This window comes from Idiotropiscis lumnitzeri, chromosome 3 (genome assembly GCF_059441095.1).
Source record: "Idiotropiscis lumnitzeri isolate Australia: NSW breed Sydney's pygmy pipehorse chromosome 3, RoL_Ilum_1.0, whole genome shotgun sequence".
NCBI lineage: Eukaryota > Metazoa > Chordata > Actinopteri > Syngnathiformes > Syngnathidae > Idiotropiscis > Idiotropiscis lumnitzeri.
The window spans coordinates 33,216,247-33,229,471 of record NC_142393.1 but is presented as its reverse complement, the minus strand read 5'-3'; the positions used below and the strand labels follow the sequence as shown (position 1 = coordinate 33,229,471).

Sequence of the window (13,225 nt, the reverse complement as noted above, 5' to 3'; positions counted from 1 at the left end):
ATACTTAGACTGGACACTACGAGGCGCATGTTAGCATGCTAGCTCATGCATGCTAGCTGAGGCATTCTGGGAGATTATCAGACTGAGGCATTCTGGGATCTTATCAGCCTTATCAGGTTAGAGAGATGTGAGTGGTGTGTTTTTGTTTCTTTTTGCAGTCTGTTGTCTAAACATGTGATGTTTCTTGCTTGCAATAACATGAATGATAAGACAGACTACGACATTGTGGACAGCTGTCCCTTTGTCCAGCTTTCTCTTGCACCGTCACCGAAAAAACATACTCACATAATGTATTTGTCTCACTCAATTTGTAGCATAGATGTCTCAGACTTTGGCCAGCAGTGTGTGCTAACATGCACTCAGCAATGCCCCAAAGGGGCAGGCTTGATGGCCTTGTTCAGTCCATAGAATAGGCGCGTTGCATGACAAGGCGCATGGTTTGTTTTGGGGGAAATTCGAGACTTTAAAGTGTGCCTTATTATGCCGCACTTTAAAGTCTTCATATGGCGAAAATACGGTATGTTAAAATGTAATAAATTTTTAGTCGCCTAGGTAGGTCAATAGGTCGGTCAGTTGGTTGTTGGGTCTAGTTTATTTATCTGGTGAGGGAAAGTAGATATGGTACCTTCATAAAGTTTCTCAAACATTTCCACATGACCAGTTTGTAGATAAAAGATAAAAAAGAAAAGTTTGCTTCACAACCTCCCGTCTCACACAAACACGCTCACAATCACACATACACACGAAGAGGAGCACCTTCCGCCCGGGCACAAGCGGGGCGACATTTCGCTCCGTTCGGGACCGTACGAGAGATCCGGAGGAGGCCGGCCGGCGTGCGTGACAGTTACGCTGAATAGGAGAACCTTCCCCGGGCACGGGCGGTGTCAAGCGGCCCCTAAGTTTAACCGAATGGAAGCTCCGGAGGAGGAGGGCATGCTCGCGTCACAGTTAAGCCGAAGAGGAGCACCTTCCCCGGGCACGGGCGGTGCCAAGCGGCCTAAGTTTAACCGAATGGAAGCTCGAGGGGAGAAGGGCGGGCGTGTGTCACAGTTAAGCCGAATAGGAGCACGTTCCGCCCGGGGCACGAGCGGGGCGAAATGAAACCGAGTTCAACCGAACGGAGACACGCTTCAGGGGAGCAGGTCCGGCGTGCGTGACAATTAAGCCGAAGAGGAGCGCCTCTTCCACCCGGGCACGAGCGGAGCGCGAGGCTGTCAGTTATGAATGAATAAATAAATAAATGAAGAATGCCACCTTTCATTTCACAGGGCACACCGGACGGCGTTCCAGCAGGTAAAAGTCGAAGTAATTAAATAAATACAAAAAGAAGTAATTGAATAAATACAAAAATAATGGCTGGGGAATAAAAAAATAATAAGTTTTAATAATAATTTGGTTTTTTTTGTTATAACATGAATTTCACTCTCTCTCTCTCTCTACCCGTATTCTATATGGTGTACTGTATACAGGGGGGTATACTGTATACCTGTATAGGTTTTTTTTAAGCATTTTTGAAGGGGCGCCGCTACTTCGCGGATTTTCAGTTTTCGCGGGTGGTCTCTGTCCCCATTAACCGCTATAACCGGGGTTTCACTGTATTTACTTACAAGTTGCGTGCGTTGTCCTCCATGATATCGAGCTGATTTTGATTTGATTTGAGCCACATTGGATTTGATTTTGACAGTTGACTCATTTATTTTCTTTTTCTTCTTTATAAAAGTTATTGAAAATGAATTAGTCCTGCAGTGAATACAATGCAGAAGTTCGAGTCACTTTTAAAAGTGAGCTCACTCAAACTAAAACATTGTACACATGGTGATGCCGGAAGGTGTCCCCACGGATGAGATGGTATCCGACGCACTGTGCATGCTCTCGTATAGGAGTGCCGGTCCTGTCTACACTTATAAATTGCTTGTTGTCGCATATAAATCAGGGGTGCCCAACTTCAGTCCTCGAGGGCCAGTGTCCTGCATGTTTCCTCTCTCTCCCGGCTGCAACACAACTGATTCAAACGAGCAGGATACTTATCAAGCTCCTACCAGGCTTCTTCAGAGCTTGCTGACGAGCTAATCATTTGAATCAGGTGGGTTGAAGCTGGGAGAGATTCAAAGCAGGCCCGAAAGCGGCCCTCCAGGACTGGATTTTGACACCCCCGATATAAATAAACAATTTCTACACAACGCTCAAATTTTGAACTTAAGTATATAGTATACCATTAGAGATTGTAAAAGGAGTACTGTTTTAACATGTTATACAAATATATATAAAATATAATACTGAAAATAATAATCATTTTTTTGGGTTATGGCAATTTTGAGTGTCATTATTGAAATCTGAATTAAATTGTGATTAATTGCACAGCTTTAAGGACTAGTACTTCTAACTTTCAATTAGGAAGTGAAAATAAAAAGTCGGTAGAAAAATAAACTCAAGCACAAATCTACTTTACTACAGTAACAACTTACCCTGCTGCCCACATGTCTGAAGGACTTATTCAAGTCATAACTTTCCCCTGTCTGTCTTTTAGGGCAAAGGTTTCAGCTATTATCCCAACCCGCGCCTCTTTCCACTCAACCAGGAGACTCTGGATGCGCCATACCACTTCAAGGCCGGCAGTGTGATTGCTGTTGAGGTGATGTCTGTTGCTATGGAAACACATCTTCACCGTGTCACCGCGAGGGATGGGAAATGATAAGATTTTTATCATTCGGATTCCATTTTCGATTCTTTTTAACTTTTTTTGTCGATTCTCTTAGCGATACTTTTGTGGGAAAAAGGAAACTATAAAATTATAATAGCATTGTTATGTCATTGTTATGTCGTAATCATACACAATACAACTTTATTTATTATAGTGCATTTCCCAACGTATTTGTAAACAAGTGAATTTTTAAAAGTAACATTACCTTACAAACCCAACACTATGGTCTTAAGCGGTCCACATCCAAAGACTCCTTGATTAGGTGCCAAGGGGTAACCAAAACAAAAAAAAAAAAGTCGTTGATGTGTGTGTCTGAACAGGGCCAAATCCAAATTGGTCACTTGCTCAAATCTTTGTGGACAGTCAGCCCTAAAACTCTAATTCGAGGAGAAATCTGATTTGAATCAGATATGCCTGCAGTGTGAACGCAGTTGTTGTTCATCCCATAAGGGAAAGTAGATTTGCTAGCTCCAAGTTGTTGTTGCGTTAGAATGGGGTTAAAAGCGAACAAAATAAGCTTATTAAGGAAATATTTCCTTCCTGTAACTATAGACCTCGCCCTCCACACCCACACATAAGCACGCATGCGTGCGGGCACCCACACACCGTAATTATGATACGATGATAAGGGTACATGATGTCAACTGCGAAAATGCACTTTGATCCAAGTAATAAGTTTGGATGTTTTTATGTTGTTGTTTGTGTGTTGTGTGTTGTTTATGTGGTGTTTAACACTAGAACAACCTAAAGACTGTCTTTTAACAGTTTTACCTACTGAAAGTTCGATCCATTGAGACCACAGCTTTTAGCTAATGTTCTGCATCAAGGTTTGAAAAGGGGCTTTTGTTGCTACTGCTGCTTTGGCAGGTAATGTCCTCGTTTACAAATGAAAGGTGGCTAATTGTAGCCAGCAGTTATTAGATAAGAATCTAGGTGTCATTTGATAGTGTTAGGAGAAGCAAAGGAGTTGTAAAAAATCCGGGGGTTTATAGTGTTAAATAATAAAGATGTGAGTGGTTTAAAACAGGAGGGAAACACTTGTATTATGTTAGCGATGCAGAAGCTTAGTCCTTGTGAATTGTCCATAATGAACACCATGTTCAAACATAAGGGTGTCCATATGTGCACTTCGCTCCAGTACTAGGGTTGGATTTACGGCCACATGTTTTAGACAGACGAATGAAGAGAGGGGCGGATATGTCAACTGATGATCTATTGGGGGGAGATACTGGTCTGAAGTGGCAGACCCAGACATTTTGTGAGGGTCTGCTGGGGACGTCTGGCAAAATCCCCTGTGTGAAAGAGTTTGAATTGCCATCTCTGGCAGAACTTTGTCCTGAGAGGTGGCAGACATTGAGACGGATTGGCCCATGTGCCGTGCCACCAATGTTGCAATGGCCGACCGGAGATGTGTGCGTATGGTGGTCGGGGCCTGTCATGACTGCAACCCCTGAACCTGTTGGTGGACACCATCAGTAAAGGATGCCATTAACACTAGAACGCCTAAAGGGCAGGAATTTGGCTTTTCTACCTTTAAAGACTGAAGGGCAGCCAAATGGCTGGATTAATTTTGGACTAATAACCTAATTCAGATATGAACAGCCCAGCAATTTGCATTTTCTAATTTCCATGACCAAAGGGCAAGACAAGTTGTCGGACCAGTATTTTGACCATTCTTCACCATTGTTCTGCAAATGTGGCAACCACTCTCTACTCTGTACTCAGCTACTACTGGGGGAAGGGAACTGGTGTTGCTTGAATGAATGGAATAGCAGTAGACACCATGTGGCTGGAGCCAGAGGGCAGCCATTTTACGTTGCCTCTACAACTTCTGTTATAGTTTCACTGAAAACACTGTTTTTCATTTTAAGCTGGAAAAGAACAATTTCACTGTTTACATCAACCATTCAGAGTATGTTATCTCAGTGGCGTGTTTTGTGATTGATACATTAGCATAAATAGTGTTGGAATTATAACTATTATCTGACTCCATTAACCAAACACGACTCACATTCATCCAACAATTATGCACGCTCGTTCTGAGAGAGAAATGACCAGGAAGCCGGCGATTTCACACGGGAGCGGATTTATTTCTAATAGGAGATCTAGTACAATGCCTGGGGCTCGATTACAGTTCTGCGCGCCTCTGTACCCAACAGAAGACGACGCCCCCACCCGAGTTGCCCAGGATCATTTATACATTTCAACAAAACAAAGCAAAGACATCCTACTACTCTCCAATTTGCTATGTGTCATCTGCAACTAACTTTAGCTTTCTCTTATTGGATATCTTCACCCCGCGGGATAGCGTGTCGGCTCTTCCCATAGGTGCGCGCCAAGGCAGTTGTTTGTGCGCTCCACTGGATCTGTTATTCCGCTTTCATGGTCGACCGTCTGACCATCTCACACAACAGTGCCTCGATGTCCTTGATGTCTGGAATGTTCTGTGTCAGCACACCCAGTTTCCAGACGTGCGGCTCGTCCTGCACAAAACATCTGCCACCCATGCACTTCACACAGCCTGCCCTGACCTTCCACCGCACATTGAATCAAAGCACAATCAGCAAATATCTTTATTGCATTAAACTGAATAAATGTTACTTGTAGTCAATCGTATAAAATCCTTTAATAGCAACAAATTTACCTCATGAGTGAAAATTTAAAATTCCAGTCTTATTAATGAAATGCACGTGTAGCAATTCTCAGAGAACAATTGGTGTAATCATGTCATATATGGTGGCATTTTTGCCCCAGATAAACTAAATAACATGAAAACACCAGTTGATCCAATGTATTCATGTTAGCTTGTGGCAATTTAAGATGGCCAAGGGTAGCTTCAATTCTCCTGACGGCAAGTAAGTGGCATTGTCCATCCTGTTGGAATTTCTAACTTTAAATGTACCAAAAGTTTACCAAAATAGTTCGAATTAATTATCTGACTCCATTAATGGTTAACCAAACACGACCTTCATTCATCCAACAATTATGCGCGCTCGTTTTTGAGAGAAAGATGACCAGGAAGCCGGCAACTTCACACGGGAGCGGATTTATTCTTAACAGGAGATCTAGTACAAAGTCTGAGAGGCCCGGTTACAGCAACCAACAGGAAAAAACGCACCCCCCTAAGTTGCCCAGGATCATTTGTACATTTCAGCAAACAAAGCCAAGACTTCCTACTCTTCCCCTATTGGCTATGTGTCATCTGCAGTTAACTTTAGCTTTCTCTTAGTGGACGTCTTCTGCCCGCAAGGTGGCGTGTTGGCTCTTCCCACGGTGCACGCCATGGCAGTTGTTTGTGCGCTCCACTGCCCACGAACCACTGGATCTGTTATTCTGCTCTCACGGTCGACCGTGTGACCATCTCACACAACAACAGCCGGGTGGCCTTGATCGAAGTCCGGGACCCTTCGCGTCTGCACACTCGGTTCTCCGACGTGCGGCTCATCCTGCACAAAACATCTGCCACCCATGCACTTCACACAGCCTGGCCTAACCTTTTCTCATACACTGAATTAAAGCCCAATCAGTATATATCTTTATTGCATTAAACTGAATACATGTCACTTGCAGTCAAGCTTATAAAATCCTTTAATCCATATACAAGTCTGAGACTACTCAACACTTTTACAAACTCCATCTAACTTTACATGTATTTTTTAATCATTTATTTCATTTAAAGACAAAACACAATAACATTGACAAACACATTATTGCAAAACCACAATGGAAATGCAAATGCTACAAGACAACAACATTTGAACCGTAGCGCAATTGCAAAAGCTGCAAGACAACAGAAGTGCCAAGGCAATGGAAGTGACCAAAACTCACGCAGGATAGGAAAAGATGTAAAGTTGGAATAGTAATAAAAATAAAGTTGTTTTATTGTTGAAACTTGTCACTGTAGCAATATCGGAAATAAAATTTGTGCTGTGTTTTTCAAATTACAAATGCTTATGGTGAGTTAATGTTCAGATAAAACAAGCCTGAGGCACTAAATTGCGTTTTTGATGAGCGAAGTTGGAAAAATAAACTCAAGTAAAACTGTCATTTATCTATCGTGCTTTATGAATTATTGTAGCATCTTCAAAAGACACGACGTCAGACGTTTGTTTCGTTATCTGCTGTTTTATTCTTTCAACATTGCTGCCGTGATCCGGAGCCGACGCCAACTCTGAGCTGTCATCGTTAAACATGGATCTCCCTCCCTCTCTTCTCCGTCCGCTTCTTTTATTCTTGCACAACCCTCCCGTTTGTTAGAGTATTCTTAATTTTCAATATAGTGTGGAGGTAAGGCTTACATCACAATTGTTAAAGTTTTACATTACTCTTCCAATTTTGCGTATTTTTCCATCCTGCAAGAGTGTTGCTCACTTCCGTTGCCTCAGCACTTCTGTTGTGTTGTAGCTTTTGCAATAGTGCAGTAGTTCAAATGTTGTTGTGTTGTAGCTTTTGCATTTTCATTGTGGTTTTGCAATAGCGTGTATTTCAATGTTGTTTTGTTTTGGCTTTTCAATTGTTACATACATACATATATACATATAGATATATATACATATAGATATATATACATATAGATATATATATATATATATAGATATACCGTATTTTCCGGATCATAGGGTGCACTTTAAAGTCCCAAATCTTCCCCAAAACAAACGAGGCGCCTTGTAAAGCGACGCGCCCATTATATGGACGGAACATTACTTTCGACCATCAACCCTTTTACTCATTGGGCTTTTCGGAGTGCATGTTAGCACACCCTGCTGGTCAAAGTCTGAGTCATCTATGCTTCGAATTGACTGTGACTAATACATTACGTGACTATGGTGTTTGGGTCAACGAAGCCACCAAAATGAACAGGTCAGTGCTCAGTATCTTGCAAGTTCCCATTCAAAGTTTAGTCACCCCTCATGCTCACATCTGTCACTTTTATGCACATCAGTATGCCCTACTATACTATAAAGTTTCCAGTAATACTAGTAATAAAATATGTCGAGATCATGCGACCTTTTACATGTGGACAATATATGTTGCATACACTCGATAGCCGGACTTGCGTATCGTCCTTCTTGGTTATGCATGAAAAAATACATTTGCTTCAGTCAGGAGCTCTGCTAAAACTGCTGCTGTTCATTTTATTTGTTCAGTAAGTCAGAGGAATAAATATAATTGGAACCAGCATGCTTCTTTGTATGTGTTTGTATGACTACCGTCCTGTTGCTCTCACACCAGTCATCATGAAGTGCTTCGAGAGGCTGGTTCTCCAGCACATCAGGGACTGCCTTCCTCCCACTCTGGACCCCTACCAGTTTGCATACCGGGCTAACAGATCCACTGAGGACGCCATCGACACTGCTCTGCATGTTGTGCTGGGCCACCTGGAACAACAGCAGAGCTATGCAAGGATGCTCTTTGTGGACTACAGCTCGGCATTCAACACAATCATCCCGGACATCCTCGTCGCCAAACTGGACATTCTCGGCCTCCCTGCCCTCACACGCATCTGGATTAAGGACTTTCTGACCAACAGACCCCAGACTGTGTTGCTCGGCCCCTACACGTCCTCCACCCGCATGCTGAGCACCGGTTCCCCTCAAGGATGCGTGCTGAGCCCTCTCCTGTACGCCCTCTACACCTACGACTGCAGCCCGGCCCACGGCAACAACACCATCGTCAAGTTTGCTGACGACACGACAGTGGTCGGTCTGATCTCGGAAGGTGACGAGACAGCCTAAAGAGAGGAGGTAAAGAGACTGATAGCTTGGTGCAAGGACAACAGACTGCACTTTAACACTGAAAAAACAAAGGAGATTGTCGTCGACTTCAGGAGGAACAAGACGGTGCCGCCCCCCCTCTGCATCGAAGGCGTGTGTGAGGAGAGGATCCACACGTTCAAGTTCCTGGGAGTACAGATCTCCGATGACCTTTCTTGGACACACAACACCACAGCAGTGGTAAAGAAGGTCCACCAGCGTCTGCACTTCCTTGGACAGGAAGCTGCTGCTGGCCTTCTACCACTCGTCCATCGAGAGCCTGATGACGTACTGTGTCTCCACCTGGTACAGCGGCTGCACTGAGGCGGACAGAGTGAGGCTCCAGAGGACAGTCAAAACAGCACAAAGGATTATTGGCTGCCCTCTCCCCTCACTGTCGGACATCTACACCGCCCGGTGCCCCAGAAGGGCTCTCAACATCGTCAAAGACAATACCCACCCAAACTCACACCTGTTCGACCTGATGCCCTCTGGCAGGCGCTACAGGTGCATCAAATCAAGGACCAATAGACTGAGAAACAGTTTCTTTCCAAGAGCCATCTCCATTCTAAACTCTCACACACACACGACCACCCTTACCTTGCAGAACAGCAACGTGATGTGTTTTTATATCCTATTCAGTATTATTTTCCATTGCACTATCTATTCTCTTATTTATCTAATTTATATATTTATCTGAATTATTGTTGTATTGCACTGAAGAGGGGAGCTCTCTAATCTCGTTGCACACTTGAGTACAATGACAATAAAGGGATTTCTGATTTCTAATTCTGATACTTAGGTCAGAGAGAGACAGAGGTGAAAGAGGGGGTTAGAGAGAGAGAGAGAGAGAGTTAGTTAGAGAGGGAGAGAGGGGGAAAGACAGACAGAGAGAGAGCTGTGGAAATGTAAGTCTTTCACAACAGTAAAAAAAAATATGGTATTTGTACATATATTTACAAATTACAGATTGTGCATTTCGCAGCCAAAGAGTGCCTCATATTGTTGGTGCAAAGACAGGTAAAAAAATTATTTATATTGCAGCAATAAAATAAACCATATTTGCAGTTGTTTATATTTCTCTAAATTACAGGGGCTATAAGTGATTGAGGATGGTTCAGGCTGCCAGTAAAAAGACATCACTTTCACTGTGACCGCTGGACCACTGGATGCTGCAGTAAAAATGCAAACTTCCTGCAGTTATTTATTGCCAAGGAGCTACTCCAGCACATCGCAGATGGCACAAACCGATTCGCAGACAATTATTTTGAGGCAAAACCCAGCGGTCTGTACTACTCTCTAAATATTTTGTTATTGTTATTTTGCTGTAATATGTTTGTTATTTTATAGAAGGAAAGCATTTTTTAGATGTTTGAGCTGTCACAAAAGAAAAATACTCGTGTTAAAGTCAAGGATGTGCTTGAAATGTTTGTTTTTACAAAAAGCTCTTTTTCTCAGTTTTTGTCCGGAAGAGAGTCTAATCTTCCTGTTGGTAGGCTTCATGTTTATATAGCATTAGAACACAATATTCTGTGGGCCTTGCAAGATCAGTCAAAATCCAGTAAAACAAGTGCTCCCCACCTTCTGCATGTGGGAGAGAGAAGTGTGGAGCAGGTAGATGATGGCATCAGCCACATTGATGCCAGGCTGGTATGTGAACTGTGTGGGTCCATTGAGGAGCTCACCAGGGGGCGCAGATGGACGAGGACCATTCCCTCCAGGGTCTTCATCAGATGAGACGTCAGCGCCACTGGTCTGAAGTTTTTGAAATCCTTCGGAGGGGGGTGGTACTTTGGTACTGGAACTAGGCAGGATGTTTTCCACAGGTGGGGGACTCTGCCCAACTTCAAGCTCAAGTTGAACAGGTACTTGACGATTCCACACAGCTGGTCTGCGCAGGATTTGAGGAGCTGCGAGCTAATCCTCTCTGGACCCACTGCCTTCCTCGCCTTCATCTTCCTCAGCTGGTTCTTCACCTGAAATGTTGTAAGGAAGAATGCTGAGCAGGAGGAATTGGTGGTTGTCTGATGTGGCTGGGAACTGAAGAATTTTGGGGGACGGTGGGAGAGGATGTCGTTTGCAGCAGGAGTTTGGTGGGGGCTGCAGCAGGGGAGACTGAGCGGGGGCTGTTATCTGATCGAACCTATTAAAAAATAGATTTCAACTCATTTGCCCACTGAAGGCCCCCCTCGCCCCCTTTCTGGGTCTTGGGTTTCCGTGGCCAGAGATGGTCTTCAGGCCCCTCCAGACATCCCTGGCATTATTCTGCTCTCGCTGTCCCTCCATCCTCATCCTGTAGAACTTCTTCCCCTCTCCGATCCTCCTTCTCAGCTGGTGTTGCACTCTCTTCAGCTCCTCCTTGTCGCCTGACACAAAAGCCCTCTTTTTCTCCTTCAGGAGAGCTTTAATGTCCGGTGTGATCCAGGGTTTATTGTTGGAGAAACATCTTACTGTCCTGGTGGGTATGGTGTTCTCCATGCAGAAATTAAAATAGTCTGCAATAGTGTCCCTTAGACCATTGATGTCAGGTTTAATCACCTGAGCATTCTCTTAACACAGACAATAAATAAAGGTAGACAAGAGTATCTTTTTTACTCGTGAGGAGAATGAACAGAGGTGTGCTCAGTTACAGCTCCAACTTCGTTCTGAGGCACACTCCGCTGAGCTCTTTTTTGTATTGGGGAATTCTTAGCTATACAATGTATTTGCACTAAAGACTAAGGATGGGGGATAATGTAATCATGGTATTAATAAGTATAAACAAATGGCAGAGGTAGACTGTCAGGAGCAACCAGCGTGACCCCTGATGTCCCAGCATGAAGTCCATTGTTTCAGAGGTGTGTCTCGAGCACACCTCCTTTGATGTCGCAGCTGTTGATCCAATCCTCCTGCATTAATCTCCTGTGGGTCTTCTCATCATCATGGTCCAAACCTAGGTTATATTGTGGAGCAATTCCTTTGCAATACAAATATATTCATCCAAACGTTAACCTCCTGTTTATCACATATTTGCTCAAATTCTCACATCCTCATACAACAGTTACTTCAGTTAGATTTTCGACAGTAGGATCATTTATATGAAAAGAAATACATTTACACTCAGAGGCAATGTAAAATATGGGATAACCTATATATTCACCCTAACAATTAATGTCCTCCCCGTGGGCTTCGCTGAATACTTCCCACACATTTGTGTTGAAACAGTCCTTCAAGGCTTCCCTGGCTTCTCCAGACCATCTCTGAACTGTGCGTGTCACAGTTGGCTGTCTGCGGAGCAGAGGTTTTTACAAGGCAGGAGAGCCACCAAGTTGTGATCAACCTTGCCCAGCGGGGCAAGGGACAGAGATGTGTACGCCTCCTTGGTGTTGGCATAGAAAAGGTCCAATATTTTGAGGTGAAATAAATAAAATATATTTCAATTGAAAGTCTCTTCTAACAGCTTTCTTTTATCCTTGAATATAATAAAAATGGAGTTATCGTTACAGGCATTTTTCTACGAAACAATTCTCAAAATTGATGCAGTAAATTTAGTTCCGCCCACTACATTAAAAATGTTAAAATTCATCTTCAATACAATACAATACAATGCAATACAACATTACTTATATAGCGCATTTCAGAGTTGACTCTTTAATTTTGACAGCCCTAATTTGTATTTCATGGGTGATTTACACCCCTATTACACTGAGTCCCCCACGACATGGTTTCCAACATTTTAAATACTTTTTAAACAAAGGTTTAACTTAAAAAATGCAAAATGAAGAATGAATACTATGCTGCGGGCTGTTAGAGGAACGCGATGTAGAGAACACTGCAGTCAGGCCAGCCTCCACTCGCAAAGACGAAATCAAGCCAGCCACCACTGTTATTTTTAATACTGTGCATCACGGTAATGCGCCGAAAGCGCTTGCTGTCTGCCACCTTCAAAATAAAAGCTCACAAACTCATGGATGCACGTCAGTGGTTTGGATTTAAAATAATGTTATTAAACTTCACTGTTCATACAGGGGGAATGCAAACTGTCACAGAATTGCGCCAAGAAATGTTCTAAACTCAGATTGAAAGAGAAATCAATGTTAACTGTGCACCAATGGCTGACATTACAACTGATTTAAAAAAAAAATAATAAAAAATTTAGTTTTCATTATCCCGTGACCAGACCAGTGCTGGGAAACACTAGATCAACCCAGGTATCCAACCAAAGTACTTTAATTAAAATCTCATGTGGCATTTCAAAATAAAAGGCCGAAGAAACATCAATGCTTGACCATTACACTTGATTTTAAAAAATCAATAAAGATTCAGTTTTCGTTATTCCGCAACCCAGACCAGTGCTGGGACAAACTAGGCCACCTCAGGTATCCAACCATAGTAATCTAATCAAAAGCTGATGCGGCATTTAAAAAAAAAGGCCAAAGAAATATCAATGTTAGACCTTTACACCTGAATACAAAAAATCATTAAAAATTAAGTTGATTGACCAGGGTACACTCACAGCTTCTGAACACAACTTCTTACTATCCGCTTATTCGGTTCGACTAACTGAACGGCACATTCAAATCACGTTATGAATTTCCGGACAGAATGTAGTTCAAAAGTGCTGTTCATTTATTAACGTGGACGAGACTGGCGAGATACAACAAAGGAAGATGCTGGGTCATTGCAGCCAATAAATTTATGGGATAAATCCATTTGTGCTATCATTGGTTCATCTTGAGCCGGGAACCAAAGGATAAGTACCCGTGAGTATGTACAAAGCCTCTCAATCAAC

At 42.9% G+C, this 13,225-nt stretch overlaps 1 protein-coding gene across 2 annotated transcripts in view; it reads left to right on the top strand.

The window, feature by feature from the left end:
• plxnb3 (plexin B3) overlaps nucleotides 1-13,225 on the top strand; it is a 250,767-nt gene that overhangs the window by 155,947 nt on the left and 81,595 nt on the right. For both annotated transcript variants that reach the window (XM_088289559.1, XM_088289558.1), the window contains one exon: nucleotides 2,528-2,632. In XM_088289559.1, coding sequence (XP_088145685.1) covers nucleotides 2,528-2,632 — 105 coding nt within the window. The remainder of the gene's footprint in view (nucleotides 1-2,527; nucleotides 2,633-13,225) is intronic.